Source organism: Corvus kubaryi, unplaced genomic scaffold, assembly GCF_017639235.1.
Source record: "Corvus kubaryi isolate FWS band 111438036 unplaced genomic scaffold, C.kubaryi_AGA036_p1.0 77, whole genome shotgun sequence".
Lineage (NCBI taxonomy): Eukaryota > Metazoa > Chordata > Aves > Passeriformes > Corvidae > Corvus > Corvus kubaryi.
In genome coordinates this window covers 310,766-329,333 of record NW_024582064.1, presented here as the reverse complement: position 1 = coordinate 329,333, position 18,568 = coordinate 310,766, and the positions used below count along the sequence as shown (strand labels likewise).

Here is an 18,568-nt window from a genome sequence, read left to right as displayed (position 1 = left end):
CTAAATTAGAGATCTTAAGCTGACATCAGCAAGATTTCGTCATTCCAGTGAAAGGACATTTTGACCTAGGTGTGATGTTTCAGTGTAAATTTTCAGGACTGCCCTAGAAGACAGCAGTCACAATTTAGGTAGGTCTAGCACCAGGAAAAAAAACTATTATCATCTTGTTTCAGGGATAAGAACTGCTTTCTGACAAGGACACATACAGGAATAGCAACATTAAAGTGGTGGAATGCAGAATTTAGGGCAAAATTTCCTTGTCTTTAGTGACCTCTTCCATGAAGCAGAGAGACAGAAGATGCACATGAAGCAATATATCTGTTAGAGCAGGGTCACTCAGAAAATCCTCATTCATGATAACCAGAGAGAGATGAAGATCATGGAACCACAGTTCCCATCTCCTTAACTGGAATTTCTAGCATGCATGAGTGCACTTCTGTTGCTTAGTGTTTTTTAGCCTCTAATAGTTACATACAAATCATTCATAGAAGCTAGACCTTTCTTTCAGGTTGTGTTTCCCTACACAGTGAGCAGGGAACAATATTTTAAAATGTGCAACCACAAATACTTGGCTTAAGAATACAGCTGAGCAGTGAAATAATCATTATAAAGACTCTTTCAATTTTGAGATTTACACTCAAAAATTATCACCTTCTAAAAGGAAGGTGGAGAATAGGGCATATAATTAAAAAATAACTGAGTATGCAATTAAGAAATCAAGTAACAAATTAATTATAGTTCTACCTCATTCTTAATTTACCTACTTTATATAAATTACATAATGTACTCAAAACCTCTTTTGAAAAATAATTAGAAGAACATTCCTTCATTCAACAAAAAAAGCACATTTAAAATACTGTAGAATTGAAAACATTCAAATTAGCTTGTACATATGCAAAAAAAGATTTGGATTCCCTGTTACTTATGTGGCAGCTAAAGAAACATCTTGGAAGAATATTTCCAGTTCCTTACAAGTTTTGGAAGAGGACAAAATCATTAGTAGGTCAGACATTTATCCAACTTATTTCCAGCACCAAGCAGGAAGAAACTGGAAACCTTTCCCCACAAAGCAAATTAAATTTTGAAATGTGAAAATAGTGACATAGGGGCTGAAACATAGGCAGTTCATAGATTAGACAAAAAAATATTTGCATCAGCTATGGAACTAGGGCACGGGGGAGCACAGACATTCTAAAATCCGACTCTCCGTTAATAAAATAAAATTTAAAAGGCAAACAACACATTCCTGTAAATGACACTTTTGATCCTAGTCTCATGACACTTCAAGAGATCATTCAGCCTGGCTGAACACCAAAATAATGGATCACTGAATAAAAAAGGACACATTGAATAAGTTATGAAAGTTCATCCTACCTTTTTGTTTGCAATTTTGTCAGGGGTGGGAAGGGGCAGGCACAAGGCAACATGACCTATTGCTTCACACAATACAAAGACCTGTTGTTCCCAACAGAGACATTCAGAACATTTCAGATATGAATCTACTTAAAAGTGGATTCACACCAGCATGTGACCCCTTGTAATGAAAAAGTAGTCAGACTAAACCTACCAACAAAGACAGAAATACAATACACCAGCGGAACAGAATGGCCCATCTGCACATCCTTCAGAGATATTATATGCAATCTTTCTGTAGTTTAGCATTAGATCAATGTATGTAATAGCCTAAAGCAAGCAAGCAGGTTGATAACCACCTGTGTAACCAGAACAAGGAAAATTTGTTCAGGTGAAATACCAAGCTTTTGTGTCTGTCTTCAAGAAACACATTTTAACTCATGTCAGAGTAGACAGGGTAGAACACTGAGTCTTCCCTGAGAGGGAAGGAAGAGAAATTCTGAACCCACAGTGCCTTTTTTAGAACCATAGAATTCCAGGTTGCAAAGGACTCCAAGGATCATTAGGTCCAACCTTTCTTGCCAAAAGCACCATCTAGACTAGATGGCTCAGCAACCTGTCCAGCTGAATTTTATAAGTATCCAGATTTGGAGAATCCACCACTTCCTTGGGGAGATTATTCCAACTAATTGATATCATTGTAAAAAATTCTCCTCTTGTGCCTAGTAGGAGTCTTCCCAGGAGTAACTTGTACCCATTAGCTCTCTTCTTTTCCATGTGACTCCTTGTAAACAAAGGGGTCTTCATCCTGTTTGCAGCCACGTACTGGTATGTGGTGACAGTCTCCACTAAGCCTACCACTAAAACCTGTCCCTAAGCACCACATCTACACATCTCCTAAATATCTCCATGGATGGTGGCTCCACCACTTCCCTGGGCAGCCTGTTCCAATGCTGGACAACCCTTTCAGTGAATTAATTTTCCCTAATATCTCATCTAAACCTCCTCTGGCACAACTTGAGGCCTTTTCTCTTATCCTACCACTTCCCACATGCAATTTTCTCCAGTCTAGATTACTGAGCATTTCAAATAATCCTTTAAAGATTTTAGTGGTAATATATATGAAAACATTCTTTCCCCTTCAAGTCACATCTTTTTAAATAGGCTAAACACCTAAGTCTTAATAGTGACAACTTAAGTGTTAATTATTTTTATGCCACAGGAGTTCTCTTTGCATCCTAGCTTTCCAGCACAGTTCTCAACCATAAAATTATTTCAAAACATTAATTTTATAACTTAGAGAATAGAGGTGATATTTTCCCCACATGTAAGTTAACTGAAAGTGAAATAAGTGAAGCACAATTTGTTCCAACCAGCACCAGAAAAAGCTTAAGATCCCACCTTTTCAATGCAATCATACTGTGATCACTGGTGACCACAGAAAGATTCCAAGACAAAACAAAGCAAGCACCCATACCTTAAAACCATTTTTAAAATCCAAGATGTGTCTTCAAAGTGTTCAGTGGGATTTGCAGGGTCAATGTTGGCACCATGGATCAGAAAAGAATGAGAGGTAGAAACAAACACAAAACTCAGGGAACACAGAAGTACTTCCCACACACCTGACCAAAGCTGCTGTGCTCATTAAAGAGAAATGCAGAGGAATTTAAGAGTATTCTAAACAATAATTTGGCTTCTGGTAGATGCCATGTGTCTAGCATTCCAGACATTAGTCCTAACTCCTTAAAATCTATATAAAACTTCCTAAATAGAAGAAAAGTAGTGTCAGTACATTTGAAAAGAGGAAGGGCACATCCAGAAAAACCTATACCACCCTAATGCTTCTTCCCATTTTATTGTCTCTCTTCAGCTATTTTAATTTCTTAAAAAATTACATTTCCCTATTGTAGGTACAAAAATGCTGTTAGTGAGGATCTTCTTGTTATTTTTCTAAGTCCGTGAGAGACTTTTCTCTCTCACAGAAGAGGTAGCAGGGTATGTAAACAACCAAGCCACCTGCAACCTTGGAAAGTCTTGTTTATGGTCTAGTAGAAAATATTTTGATAATGGATGTTTTAGAATTTTGGCCAATCACCCCCAAGGGGTGGCTGGTCCTTTGCCCAATTAGACTATGAAGAAAAAAGTCTATAAAAGAGTTTGTAAAATAATTAAATAAATCAATCTTGCTGCACAATTCCTGCCTGCTGGATCTTCTCCTCCTCCTCCTCCCTATGGCTGCGGGACACGGTGATAGACCGTAGGAACCAGGCCTGCGGTAATACCCTATTGGTGCATGTATCCCAAAGAATTCATCAGTTTATTAATTGGCTTTGCTCAAGGTGGCCATACTTGGTATTAAAACCATATTCAGCAAATGGAAGCTATCAAAGCTTTGATAAAACCCAGACCAAGTATCACTGATTACTCACCAAACTATCATTCAGAAAGTGTTCCTCATATACAGAAAACCTCATCAGTAAAAACTGATTATACACTCTCTTTATTTCTCTAAAAAGCCAAACGGGTTGGCCTCACTGAATCCTGTTGTTACCTCAGACTACACTGACTACTAATCCTCAAAATGTCCCAGTGTAGAAACCCAGAGTGCCGAGAATATTTCTCTGCCTGTTTTTAAGGCTTTTTACCCCCCTGAACAACACTGTTTTAGCTTCAAACCTTGGAAAAAATTACCAACAGTCTGACAACAACTAGAAAATACAGTGGTGTGAATTAGGTGATAGACTACTATGTAAGATTGTCACAGGGTGAAAAATTTAGAGGTTTTAGGCTTCTCTTTATAGCAAATAGATAAGAGTAAAAAATATCAAAATGGAGGATTGTTGTTGTTCTCTAGACCTTCTTCTCCGTCTTCTACCACTCCATTCTGCAGTAAAAGTAGTTTGGATTGATTGGATAGAAAATTCCGCAGTTCCTAGTCATGTTACTGAATAATTGGTAAGAAAGTAAAAATAATGTACGTTTTTAGTAACTATTGGTTAAAATGTCTTTAAAAGGCTGTGTAAATCTTGATAATTAGGCTTTCTCGCTCTCACTCCTACTTTGCCTCTTTCCATGCTGTACCTGGGTCACGCTAGTGGCTCAGTTCCTCTGATAAGACTCAAAAAACAACTATCTGGAAGCATTGAAACTACAGAAGCTGTCTCGCTTTATCTTTTAAACTCCTTGCAAGGACTTTCAGCAAATTCTCTCACATCAGGAGAGACTCAATTTATGGCACAATAAAGTGTCACAGTAAAGTGTTTATTTAAGCTGTCTATGTATCTAGGAGACATCTATAAAAATCAAAGACTCTGTCAACTAAAAACAGTTCCAGCAACTAATTTCGAAATGGTGGTATGTTCCTGGCTATTTATATTAGGGGTATTTTCTCCTTCAACTGTGTAGCACATCAACAAACCTGCATCATCCAAATAACTCCTGCAAAAAAGCGGTACTGCTGCATCCCATGATCCCTACTCCAATGAAATCAAACCACTTGAGGTGGGTAGGACTTAGGAGCTTGTCACACACACGCCATGCTGCACTGGTATCTGCAATGCACTTAACAGAAATAGAATTCATTGCAATTCTCTAAAGAGCTGATCCATTAGCGCTCATGTGGAAGGCTGTGAGAAAAAGGAGACATCAGGGCTAATGCTCAGGCATATCTTCTCTCATGGGAATACTTCAGAATGTTTTTATATTAGGAAGGCTTTTATACCCTTCTGAAACAGTACATAGATATCCATTTTTGTTTCAGGAGCTTTTGTGTTCCACATTTGTTCTAGTCTTTATAAATATTGCCTAAAGAAAAGGTCAATGGCAAAGGTCTACAGACACATTCAATATCAGGCAGACATTTCAAAGAGTGAGGGGAGCCAAAGTCTAAGAAATTGAGTAAGCATATAAGCCAGATGCATGTGATTAAAGAAAAACCAAAACAACAACAAACCAACACACACGCACACACACAAAAACAATGACCAAGACCCCCACAAAATAAAAACACACTATCAAAAAACCCCACTAAGTGGGGTTTAACAGTAAGTAAAAAAATTTGGCTAAAAAAAGACTAGAAAAAAATTCGCCCACAAGACCACATAATCAAACTCTCCCAAACCTAGAAATTCTCTTAATGTATAAAGTCTGCCATTGTCTCCTTCTTTCTACAAAGGAAAATAGAGCATGCATGATTTCAGCTACAGATGGTTTTCCGCATCTTTCACTTCTTCTGAACTTCTATTAGATAGCTAGAAAAATGCTCTAAGTATGCGAATTTTTGATTAATCTAGGTAACCTATTCAGTTCCCAAAAAAGTATTTAACTTACCCTAAAAAGCTAAAATTTGGTTAATATCTTGGCCAATCCTTGCCTGTAGCTAGTATTACTAATCTTCTACAAGCAGGCACATAATAGCAGATTTCAAACCTTTCTAATGAGGAACTCCACTGTGGTGGACTAATGGGTGGAAATTGTAATACGGAGTAAAAGAAGAGAAATTTATAAAAATAAAATAATAGGAAGGTAAGGAGTTAACAAGTTTTGTAGAAGTGACATGTCACAAACTTGGTAGAGTAATCAGAAGCGCTGGTGTAGCACACATTTCTTTCAAAAAATGTTTACAAGGTCCTTGGCCAATTGCTTGAAAAAATTACACTGCAAAGGCATAAAAGACAAATATCTTCTATTAATAGATGCCCAGGTACAACAATGTGTATACCAAGGTGATAACTGAAAGCAGAGCTAATGGCTCTCAGTATCTCCACCAAGTGATCAAATATTAAGTGAAATTCAGTGCTGATAAGTGCAGCCTGTACACATTTGGCAAAGCACAACCAATTTTATAACACTGGACTTAAATTTAGCTCTCACCACTCAGCAAATAAGCTCTGGTGGCACTGTGGAGAATTAAGCTCAGTTCTCAGGGCTGGTCAGAAAAAGAATGGGGATAGTAAATAGTGCTCACTGGAGATACTGAACAAGAAGGCACCATTTTGCCCTTAACAGTCAATAGCTGCTGACATCCCAAATGTGAGGGTAGGATAGCACTACAGCCTTTCTTATAAATCAGAGGTATTCAACTTCTTCAGGGAAAAATGAAAATCTCATCTCAGAGTGAGAGATGGGTAAAAAACCTGGCCTTTTTCTTCTAGGCACAACCAGATGCCTGAAGCCTTGCTGCTCTCCTCTATTTCATGATATCCCCGTGCTGGTGTCAAGATGACTCAGAAAAGTTACCTTTCATCCCTACAGCATGCAGGCCACGGCATCTCAAGCTGGGGCCTTGAGAGGAGTAAAACAGCCCCTCCCTCAGGCACCTTCTGGCAGCCACAAAACACATCCTATGTCAACCCCTCTCAGGAGAGGAGGTGGACAGAACAAAACAACCCTTTATGCTTCACTTCCCAAAGGAGCAGAGGATGTGGCAGGCTGGGCCCTCTGCCCCTTGAGATCAGCCTGCTTTCAGACCTGGGAGCCACTGCAGCAGCAAGCACTAGAGCTAGTTAGGATCACTAATGCAACTTAAAGAGCAGCACCCTGAAGTGCATGTGTGTACATGCATATATACATATGCACAGCCCCTCTCCCCCTCGTGCTAAACAACCTTCACTAATGAGTATATGGTGGGGAAAGCAGCCTTGCCCAAAGATCTTTAATGGTCTGTTGGGTTCCACCCACGAGGTCCTTGGGCTGGCTGCCATCAATCACTTTGCAGCTGCAAGATGTCTCTAGCTGTACACAGACTCCTCTGACTTTCCTTCTTCACTCGTAAGCTGGCTCATGAAAGTCTAAAGCGAGTTTAATCAGCAGCCCCTGGCTTCAAAATCCTGCTTTAGGCCAAGAATAAAAGCGAGTTTTGCCCACACTAAATTACTTCAGTAGAGTGTTTTTCTTTAGGATTAGTTAACATTAATATAAGATGTTCATCTTAGGCTGGTAACCTAAAACTATTATCTGAGGAGATTGCTGCTGCCATCTACTGACAGCTTCCCTTATAAACAAAATTTAAAGCAGCTTAAACGGAGGTTGAAGTGAGACAAGCTGATGCAATAGAAAAGCCCAGCACGCACAGACTGGCAGACAGGCTACACTATCCATACAACAGAAAAATGAAGTACAAATAATACTTCATATCAGGCACAGATCACTTTCAGTGAATGAGGAGTTTAGCAACAGTATCTCCACAAACAAGTTTACTACCTGAAACAGAAGAAATCTGATGTGAGTCGTGTATTTTGAGGTGGTTTATTTTTGCTTGCTTGTTTTTTAAATAAAATGTGGGGGGTTCTTTCTTTGATTACTAGTCACTCAGCAATAAAGAAATGTAGGTATACTACTGCCAAGATTAATCTTTCACAGCATATTCTCTTGGAGTAATATCCCAGTTCAGACTAACATAATCAAACGTGGCAGTTCTGTGCTTGGTTTGATACAGTTTTGTTTTCCTAAGAGGTCCTTCACTGGCATGCATTGTGCAGCGAAACAGTTTCATAGGCCAAGAAGCTCTTCCAGCTACAGTTGACATCAACTTCAAAACACAAACCAAAATGTTTCCGTGATTCCCTTCAGCACAGATTCACAGACGGCAGCAGGAGTCATCTCTTAATGCAGCATGTTAATACACTGGTATTATTAGCCTTCCTCCATCCCTAGGTTTCTTTCATGTGTTAAAAGCTAATATTTAAAGAGATAAATACCAAATATTTCACTTGCTGTCTACTCAGTTATAGACTGCTACACAATTTCTGCTGGGGACTTGTGCACAGCATTTCAAAGCCTTTCTTGTCTCCAGTATAGCTATCAGTATTAGCTATCCTCTAACCCAAACCAGACAGCTATCAGAGTCCTCTTTAAAAACCATAGCTTGCATTGCAAGTACTGCCCCCCAAGTCCCCAAAACAGCACAGTATGGAAGCTAATCAAGTACTGATCTTGTAAATTTATCTCAAATAGTGAATGCGCACTCATTCCCAGGACTCTCTGCAGTCATGTGAGAAGCCGTTCAACAAAAAGATCTGACAGACTCTGAGAACTGCCAGAGTAGCACCAAATCCAGTAAGAGCCACTGAACTGAGACAGAACCACATGGGGATGCTCAATAACCTTTTGTTAAATACAGTTATCTACACAATTATCTAGTCTAAACAAGACTAGTGCTTGATTACCATCAATTATGTAATTGTAACACATACAATTTGATCTATTACACAATTAAAATACACCAATTGCTGCAGGGATAGCAGAGAACAAAACAATTTTTAAAAAATTAAACTGAGCTAATTCTATTAGATAACACTTAAAATTCAGGGATTTGCTCAGATTAAAAGTTTATATTTATCACCCAAGGGCTTACAAATGCAGATCAGGGATCACAGGACCCTATAGTATTAACCACTGACAGATACAGAACACTGATGATAAACAAGAAAGCTGGAGATATTACACACCACAGACATGCAAACCCACCTCAGATTACACAAGAGCCCATGAACATTAAATAAAAACATTATCATTGTGAACTTCTGGCAAACATTAGAGCAAAGATGATTTTTAAAGGCAGAACTTTGGGAAAGATAATGAGATTACATTTTTTATTAAGTGTCTTGTTTTGGTACTTCCTTGCTGGTTTGACAGATTTATGAACACATTTGTTGTCTGCTGGACACAGCATCAGAACTTTAAAGAAAACTTCAGAACAAGAAGGGTACTGGAGACTGGGAAAAATCTTCACAGTGAAAACAAAAAGCTTACAAAAGGAGGGACACAAGCGTCTGATGCAAAGGAAAGAGTGATGGTCAAAAAAATACCCCGAGAATAATTGGTTTTGCAAGAGGTCTAATTGGTCTAATGGTTATAACCAAATGTCCGCTTTACCAAGAACAGCAGAAGGACATTTCAGTAAATGAAAATGCAATATTAGATTAGCCCAGTCCAGACTTCTAGGTGATACAGAGCAGGAAAGAGCTGTCTATCTTAAAAAGAATCTGTAAAGCACAAAGATAGCCAGAACAGGAATACTTAGAAACACATTCCTGTTGAAAGCAATGCTAAAAACTATATGAGCAGCAGGAAGAGAAGTGATGTTTGCTTCAGCCATCAAAAGCAATGGGAGAAAGAATTTGACAGAAAAGATTAAGCAGCTGTTTGATTCCCACTGAAATTGAATTCACAACTAAATGCACAGGAGGAGGTCTAAATGCACAGGCAAGATGAAAGTGCAGTTTGGACAAACAGGTATTGAGGCAGGTCTAGATGCAACTTAATACTGAGGAACATTCAGTTTAAAGTAGCATTTTCTCATATATGCTTTGACCCTAGGTACAGCAAAGCATCAATCCCTCAAAAGAATAAAATCAATGGAAGAAGTTGACAGTGTCCGTTGCTTCCAACACTAGCTCACCCCCTGGCTGTGGCTCCTTTTTGGCCTTTGTCAGTCAGACACGAACAAGAGATGCTTCCCAGCTCTCATTTGGAAGAGTTTATTCAATGATTAGTAAAAGACTGTTCTGTAGAGTGCAAGGAATAGCAACAGGACTGGGGAGGATTCGGGGGGGGAAATGCAATGGAGGACACTGTAAACAAAGCAATACTTCAGATATCAAACCGAGCAGTGGGCGCAGCTGGTGAAGCAGGCAGGTCAAGGACAGGTAGGCACAAAAGAGGAAGGAGCGTCATTTAGCCTGCTTACACCATGGAAAAGCTAAAGGAAAGGAAGGCGTGGAACAAGTTAAGCAAGAGATGAAAGCAGACACTGAGGAAAACCAGGAGACAGAATGGATTATCTAAGTGAGAACAGGTTATAAGAAAGGTCTGACTCCAAGAGCAGTGGAAGAGAGGAGAGGACTTTATTATGTGGAGAGTAAGTCAGTCATATCTGGAATGGGGAAGGAGAAGCAGCAAGAAAATGGAGGGAATCAGATGGCAAAAGAGAAGTAGGGCTTGCCAGGATCCTGTTAAGAAGGAAAATGAGATAGAAAATCTTTCAGTTCATAGTAAAAATAGGAGCAAAAGATTATTCCCATCCCTCAATGGTTAAAAACTGCATTTTCAAGTACTGTTGGAAAGCAGACTGCAGCAAAAGTCAGCTCACAGACCTTAGTGGTACTGCACAGACCCTCGGAAACAAAATCCCAGTGTGCTCTTGCTACCCCAAGGAGAGGTGGCCTTCTGCTATCACAGGGCTTTGTATTGGCATTATGTACATCACGCTCAGCAGGGTTCTAAAGCTAGAGTTTACAGCATTCAGCTAGCACAGAGTTCTCTGCACAGCATTATCCCAATTCAAAATGGCTAAAACCATCATGAAATCTTGACCAAAAAAACCTATTTAAATTAAGGCATGCAAAAATGTAAGCTTTCCAAAATGCCTTCACAGTATAACATAAGGAGGAGCAAAACTGGTTCTTTAAAAAAGACCAAACATAAGTAAGGGACTTTAAACATATATAAGATCTCTCACTGACCTGAATGCATGTCTACAGTAACAGGAAAATACCTCACACTAAGGCAGGTTCAAAGCCCATGTGGCAACACCTCTCCTCTCAACACAACCAAATTTGTTTGAGTCCTTCACTAAACACTGCCTGATATTTACATATTTATGGATAGCTATACATTTATATGCACATGTATATTGTATAGACCTAACATTCCAACAGTCAGAGGACAACTCACATCCCAGTTAAGCACAGGCAAAAGCACAGGCAACATTGGGGCTGAGAACACAGAAACACATTGAGACTTCTGAACCATGAAAGGGGGTGATAAGGCTTTCAGACCTGCCTGTACCACACTTTCGTAATCTTTCCACTTTCTTCTCCATTTAGCACACTTCCTACTGCAAATCAAAATCTTACCAACACAGCAACAACATATTTCACTGAAACTCACGGACACAGATTCACTTACCGGCTCCTCAGCTTGCAGATATTGCAGAATGTGCTCATAACTAATATCATACATGTAGTTTATAGGCAGAGAAAAACCACACTGAGCAATGACATTCAATCCCAAAGCTATGCTACATTGTGCAGCAGCACTTATTCAGCTGCTCAGTCTTTAAACTGACACAGAGCATGCTCTAGAAAATTAAAATCACTGCTGAAAAATGGTTTATAGTAAGTACATCCTTAGCCAGAAGAGACACTTTTATTTCAAGATGCCCTGGAGAGATCACTGACTTACAGAATGCTAAACCACACACACACAAAAACTTCATATTCTAACAGATCAGAAAAGACTCCACAGCTTCAATATATAAAAAGCAATCTCATTCTGTAAGAATATTTTAAAAATATCAAATTTGAGTGAAAAATACTAAAACTCTACAGCTATGAAAGGGTGAAAATACATTGTGTATGCCTGCCTGATGCATGTAAGATTCTCTGATACATTCTCATGTTTTTATGGCAGAATTTACATACAACTATGCCATGAAAACCCAAATAACATTTTCACAGCTGCATTACAATGTAATTCACATCAGAAATTCAGGATTATGTCATTATTCTATTATTTCTACCTTGCATGTGGTTCTCTGGTTATTGATTTATGAGTCAATCTGAAATCTTACTTTCAGGCTTTTTTTGCCAACTGTTAGTAACACATTACACTTGCGATAAATGCTGTAACAACGCAATTTATGTTAAGCTTTCACATACATTACAGGAAAGCTTGTTTTTATTGATAGCATAACCATTTGGACTTACTCTTTAAACTTGTCTTCAAAATCTTAAGCCAAACTGAGTGTGTTCATAGGATGCAAAGGCACATCTGCCACTTCCTGGCAAGCACACACAGCCCACACACACAAACTCAAGGTCTGAGAACTTTGCACAGGAAGGTATTAGCAAAATACACTTCCCACAGGGGATCGTATCTGTGGTTGGTCAGGCTGCCACCCACCCACCCACTCTATAATTGCCTCTTCTTAGCAGGACTGGGGGAGAAAATAAAATTTAAATGCTAATTGGTGAAGATGAAGACAAGGAGGTTACTTGCCAATAACCATCATAGGCAAAACAGGTTCAACCCAGGAAGATGAATTTAAGTTTATGCCAATTAAAATAGACTTGGATAATGGATAATAAGAAACAAAGACAAGAACTAAAACAGCTTCCTCCAACCCCCTTTTTCCCAAGGTACAACTTCATATTCCTTCATCCTCAACTACTTAACTTCCTTGTCCACACCTCCTAAAGTGGCACAGGGTGATAGGGAATGGGGTTATAGTCAGTCCATAACAGCTCCTCTCTGCCACTCCTTCTTCCTCATGCTTTTCCCCTGCTCCAGCATGGATCCTCTCCATGGACTACAGCTCCTTTCAGAAGAACCAGCTCCAACATGGGCTGGCCATGGGCTACAGATCACTCAGAGTATATCCATATCCCCCTGTATAGTCTCCTCTACCTAGAGCAGATTCACTCCTTCTCTGATTTTAGTGTTTGCAAGGCTATTTCTCCCACTTCCCTTTCCTAAATATGTCTTCCCAGAGGCACCACTTGCATTGCTGGTGGGCACAGCTGTGTCCTGTGGTGCAGAGCCCCTGACCTTTTTTCACAAAGGCCACACTTGCAGACCCCTCACTGCTATAACTTGGCCATCTACAACCAAGGCAATATGGCAGGGAACCGACTGGGGGGGGGGGCCCCCCCCCGGGGGGAACAACAAAAAAACCACCCACCTACCCATACCACACAAAACCACACTGAAGTCTACAAAGGAAAAAAGTTTCACTAACACCAGCAAATGCTAGGTTGTGTCTCAGTTCAAACTAACTAACTTTACTGCCAGACCAAATAAAATAAATATCCTTAAGATGCCTAACATCTTTATTGTCCTGCATCTGAATATGAAAAAGTGGAAGAATTAACCACATTTTCTCCCTACACTGAAAATTTATTCCCACACTACTCAAGATTTACAGCACAGATAAGTGCAATTTCACAGAGAAGGTTCTTTTTATACAGGTAGCATAATTTTTGAACATCTGAACTGAAATGAGAGTCTGCCATTAAACTCTAAGTATTTGTATATACAGACATGCATGTGCCCCTGAGAGCAGTTAACAAATAGTAGCAAATCAGGCTTTGCTTCATGACAGTGACCTCTGGAGTTAATAGTTCAGCATTCAGATGATCTTCCAAAACACCAAATCGACTTTTCTTCCATGTCAAGCCATAAGCCAAGTCAGATTCCAGCAACAAAATAGAAACGTCTTCATCAGTGCTGTTTGGGACATATCTTTCACACACTGCCTACTGAAAGCTCTGCTAATTCAAGCAAAGAGCAGAAAACTGGCAACCAGGCTTATTAAGATCCTTAATAACTTTTATCAAGACTATTTTTTGTTATTATACTGGCAAACTAGCTCTCAAAATTTAAACTATGACTTTATATGTCAACAATCTGCTTTAGACGGAAACCTGTTCATTTCTAGGATGATATAAGATGAGTGTACAGAGTACACTCACTTCTGTCCTCACAGCACACAAATTGCTTTGGTTTTACTTAGTATGCCTATAAATTGCATCTTTTGAAACATGGATATGAGATTCCAGAGAGATTTGTCTTTGTCAAAGAAGCTGTCCTTTATAGTACCCCACAGATGAAGCCTCTGAAAGTGACTGTTTTACAAATTCCTGGGATATAAGCTGACTAGGAAGTGCTACATCATTTAGTTTGATCCACTGTAAGACACTGCCCTTTAATCACTCAGTGGTCTCTGTACTGAGTCTGCTACGCTGTGACATTTTAAAACTAAGCACCTGCTGCTGTATCTCACCACACTTGGATTTCACTGCCCAATCATTCTGTGATCAGATTCATTTGTCTGACTTCCATTTCCAAGTTTCTCTCTTATTGTGATCTCCCTAATTAAAGAAATTACCAGATAAAATCACCTTTTGAAATCTAATTAATTACTTTTGAAAATTAATCATGTCACTAGTCTTTTTATAAGCTAAAATTTGTCAAATCTCCTGGTTTCTCCCATAACTCCTGCAAATTTTGAAAACTTGTTTAAACAAAGAAACCAGAATAAGATGCTGTTTTCTAGCACTGACCTGGACATAGAGTGAAAATCACCCACCTATTTAACTGGCTCCATCAAACTGCAGCATTTCAAGGGGAATTCCCATTTATTTCCTGCAAGCATAAATAATTTCAGCAACAAGACATTAATTTGTGTCTCACTCTCCAAGTTTCTCAAAATGCAGCTTTAAATTTCAAAAGCCTGAGTGGACCTAGCAGTTGATTTCCACAAAACTCTCCCACTCCTTTCTTCACTGTTGCAAAGTTGATCCAAACACATCTGTAAATGGTTTCACAAAATGCCAAGGCTCCCATGAAAACAGGGCACTTGGAGCATGGCATAGAAAAGAGTAGTTTCAAATTTAAAGCCCTTCACTAAAAATAGTTTCTGCAAGTCACACAGCAGAATGATAATGCGTGAAGGTGTGACAAAGGGGTGGCCATGAGCTTGTTGTCACCTACATTAAACTTGTCAGACCATTACCAGCCAGGGGAATGCAGCTGGATAAAATTCAAGCCAGAGAAACCCTTACATCCTACTGTTTCCTTTTGTTTGCTAACATACAGAGATCTCTCACGTGCTCCTGAACAGTGCTTTGAAAGCAAACACTGCTTTAAAAATGTACCATATGTGCACATTCATCACTATATTAAGATAAGTCACTATATCACATTGAAAAATCTTTCCAACAAAATACACACTCTGCCCAGCAGTACAATCATTTCCATCCAACTGCTGGTTCATACAGTACAAAAATATCCTGGAAGCCAATTATAAGTACTTACTGTTAACAGGTGAGCATCTCAAGCTGCACGCTATCCTCAATTCTTTGGAGTCCAGTGCTATTTTCAGGCAACTACAGAAGCATGTCCATAGTATCAGACAGAAAGGGTAGGAAAAAGGGCAATTCCACACTTAGTGCTTGTTCATTCCAGGAGATGAGTGGCCTAAACTCCTAATAAAGCCAATGACAAACGAGGGCACTCAGCAGCTCATGCAACTCTTTCCACTGCATGCCAGGGTCAGAGCCTATTTTAACAGGCCCTTCATATTAGGCATATAATTGCCTTATACAACAAAGAAAGAGAAAATACCATTCTTTATAACAGATTTAGTTACAAAATCAAACTAAAAAGTTGTAGTCAAGGTCTGAAATTTCATCTTGAACATTGCTACAATGCCTCATTTAGCTGTGAGATTTTGTTTTCATTATTCCAGTGGATTTGGTGGAGTAATCCTGGATTTAGACCTGTGTATGTTATGAGCGGACCCTGGGTATATACTATTTGTGATTCAGCTAAAGGATGTTGATATCATGAAGAATAGCCAGTGTTACAGACAGCAAACAATGGATTTTTTTCCTTTCCACTCTTCTAATAATAGTGATTTATATTTTTTGTCCTTAAAAGCACAATGTCAATATAGCTATCATCAAAAAGGATTACTCAAGTTCTCACATTAGACTACCACGTCCAGAAAAGCAGTAGAGAAATGAATTACCTTATTTTTCATTAGAAAAAGTAGATTTCCTTTCAGTCGGCACCATCTCTCCCTCGGTTCTGCATGCAAAGAGGTAGGAGATTAATAAAAACCACCTTTTGTCTTCACACATTAAATGCTTCTTAAAGAAGGTGAATTAGTTATAAAGGTCAGAAAAGAAAATCATTATCAACCAAAACAAGACAGCTTAACTCAATGGCTGCCTACGTTAGATGCCAAATAACTTCCCAGAAGGTTTCTTCTACTCTGCAGCCAGGAGAATTGGTGACTGCAGCACACACTCAACACTGTTTTCCCAGCTTTTCTCCCTCTCCCTCTTCCTCACATGGGAGCAGAAAAAGGCACTTCAGCATGCAACACCTTTTGCTCCCGTCATTGCAGGAGATCTAAACTAATCCATGTTAAAGCAGAAAAACATTCACTATTACACTTATATTAGAACGTGCTAATCTGAAATTACAGTTTTCAGAACATAAGAAAAGGAGTAAAATGAGACCTAAATATTTACAGCCACTTTGCTATTACTGTTTTGCTATACTTTTTAAAAGTGCTTAACCCGTGGGAATAACATCTTTTTGTTTATAGACAGGTGGCAGGCATGTAAACAAACTTTTGAGAATGGGGAATGTTTCACAACTTCACAGTAAGTGAGTGGGTCAAAAAACTTTAAAAAGTTATTTTTCCATAAACAGATGATTTTTAATATTGCATTATTTTTCTTTTTACAAATACACTTGTAGGTGTATGCGTAGATACATACAGACACAAACATATTATAAACATACACAGATATAAATCTCACAGACAAATGTGATCTCTTTAGAGATAATTTCTTAAAAGAGTGTCCTGGGTTGCAGTGTATTCTATTACCATCCCCATGAGCTGTTGAAATCAGGTGGGGCAGTGTTTCCTTGCCTCCTTCCCCCAGACTATCTTTCTGTTAATGGCCCATCAATGCCCTGCTGCATGACTCAGAGATAACTCCCTCTGGACTATCTTCTGTTAATGAGCCTAATCAACACTTGGCCTCATGACTCATTACCCCATTGTGAGATGCTCCACCCAGAGAGAGGAACCAAGCATCCCACTGTGGATATAATCTGAGATGCTGAACACCAGAGACAACCCTTCCACTGGATTTCCAGAGGACAGGAGCTACACAGCCACCACTGGACCTGAGGAAGAGCAGACCCTTTTTCTACAGGATCACCACTTCAGAAGACTGCAGCCACCATTCTATCGGACTGCTACCACCACCCTGACTAACAGGGCATCAGGCTGTATCTTGACTCTGTCAGTTTGAACCAGTGTTTTCTTTTATTTTTTCCTTTTCTTTAATTTCCCTGTTAAATTGTTATTCTGACTTAGTGCCTCCAACTGGTTTGTTTCCAAACTAGTACAAAGAGGAAGAAATATTTTTACACAAGATGTATTCTTGTGCATTTTTGAGAGGGGACATGAAACCCTGTACCTCAGACAGTGTTGGAATTGCTAGGGAGCCGGAAGAACAGCTGGACCTTAAGGTCATGTTATTCTACAGCTGCCTCTGAGGAACGCTTGTATTTCCCTAAGCTGGCCACCACTAAGAACATTATATTGAGCAGAAGGATGTCTTGTTACAGTAAACAAATAAATAAAATTCTCTTTTCCTCTTGATAATTTCAATAGGCAACATTTGAAAATCAGAGTAGTTTTTTCCCCTCAAGAAAGTGGGAGGTTTACACTTACAGGCACTGGGACTTAGAATAACTGTGTTCAGTAATAACCTGGGGGGTTTTCTTAGAAAAGGAATTGAAGTTCCTGCATCTTTTCAGACCTACTAGTGCAAGGACAATACAGAAAATAACATAATTTGATGCACATCCACCAACTAAAAACTTAAACACAGTCATCAGATTGAGTATGTAGCTTTAGAGTACAAGTACAGGATGCTGCTAAGATAAATTCCATCCCCCAGAACCCTGTGGGCACCAGAAGGAAGGAATCACATTCACACTGCAGCCTTTTCAGATAAAAGGCATTTTTCCATAGGATTGGGATAGTCATTACCTTATAAGTGTGAAAAATAAGCAAGTCCAAAGATTAGTCAGACTAACAATGACAAGCCTATCAGTGAACAGGATACACAGTGACCAACATGCCCTGGCAGAAAGAACCCTTCTTCTCAAGGGATCATAATGTGATTGCTGGGAGACAAAAGGATTTACCAGGCAATAGGAACATCCCACACATGCATAGCTCCTTAAACACTTTCTCAGAATCTACCACTGACCATGGCACAGATAGCCCACGATACTGGGCTACAGAAATGTTTGGTATCTCTCCAGTAAATGTAAGGTTTTTAACAGTATTAGCAATAATAGCACTCAACATAATCATAAGTAACAGAAAATTCAAAACATCCTCAAAACATCAGATATCAACCAGGAAGGGCTTGATATGCTGCCAACAATGAATACACAGGGTATGTAAACCTGGTGAGGAACCCCAAGGCAAACAGAAGTGAAAGCTTCCTAAAGCCTCCTGCCCAGGAAGTTTGCTTTACCCTGCACAGGAAATTCTGGCTATTTATGATTAGAAAATGCGTGTTGTGGTTTTACCAAGGGCATGTATAAACTATTCTGAAAATGTGGCACAGAACTTGCTCAGCCCCTTACAACTGAGTCTGTGCTGGTTTTGAGC

General features: G+C 39.2%; 1 protein-coding gene across 7 annotated transcripts in view; it reads right to left on the bottom strand.

Moving 5' to 3' along the window:
• INPP4B (inositol polyphosphate-4-phosphatase type II B) overlaps window positions 1-18,568 on the bottom strand; it is a 315,266-nt gene that overhangs the window by 257,862 nt on the left and 38,836 nt on the right. For all 7 annotated transcript variants that reach the window (XM_042051970.1, XM_042051968.1, XM_042051973.1 and 4 more), the window contains exon 2: window positions 15,887-15,945. In XM_042051970.1, the coding sequence (XP_041907904.1) occupies window positions 15,887-15,898 (12 nt within the window). In that variant the 5' untranslated portion in view covers window positions 15,899-15,945. The remainder of the gene's footprint in view (window positions 1-15,886; window positions 15,946-18,568) is intronic.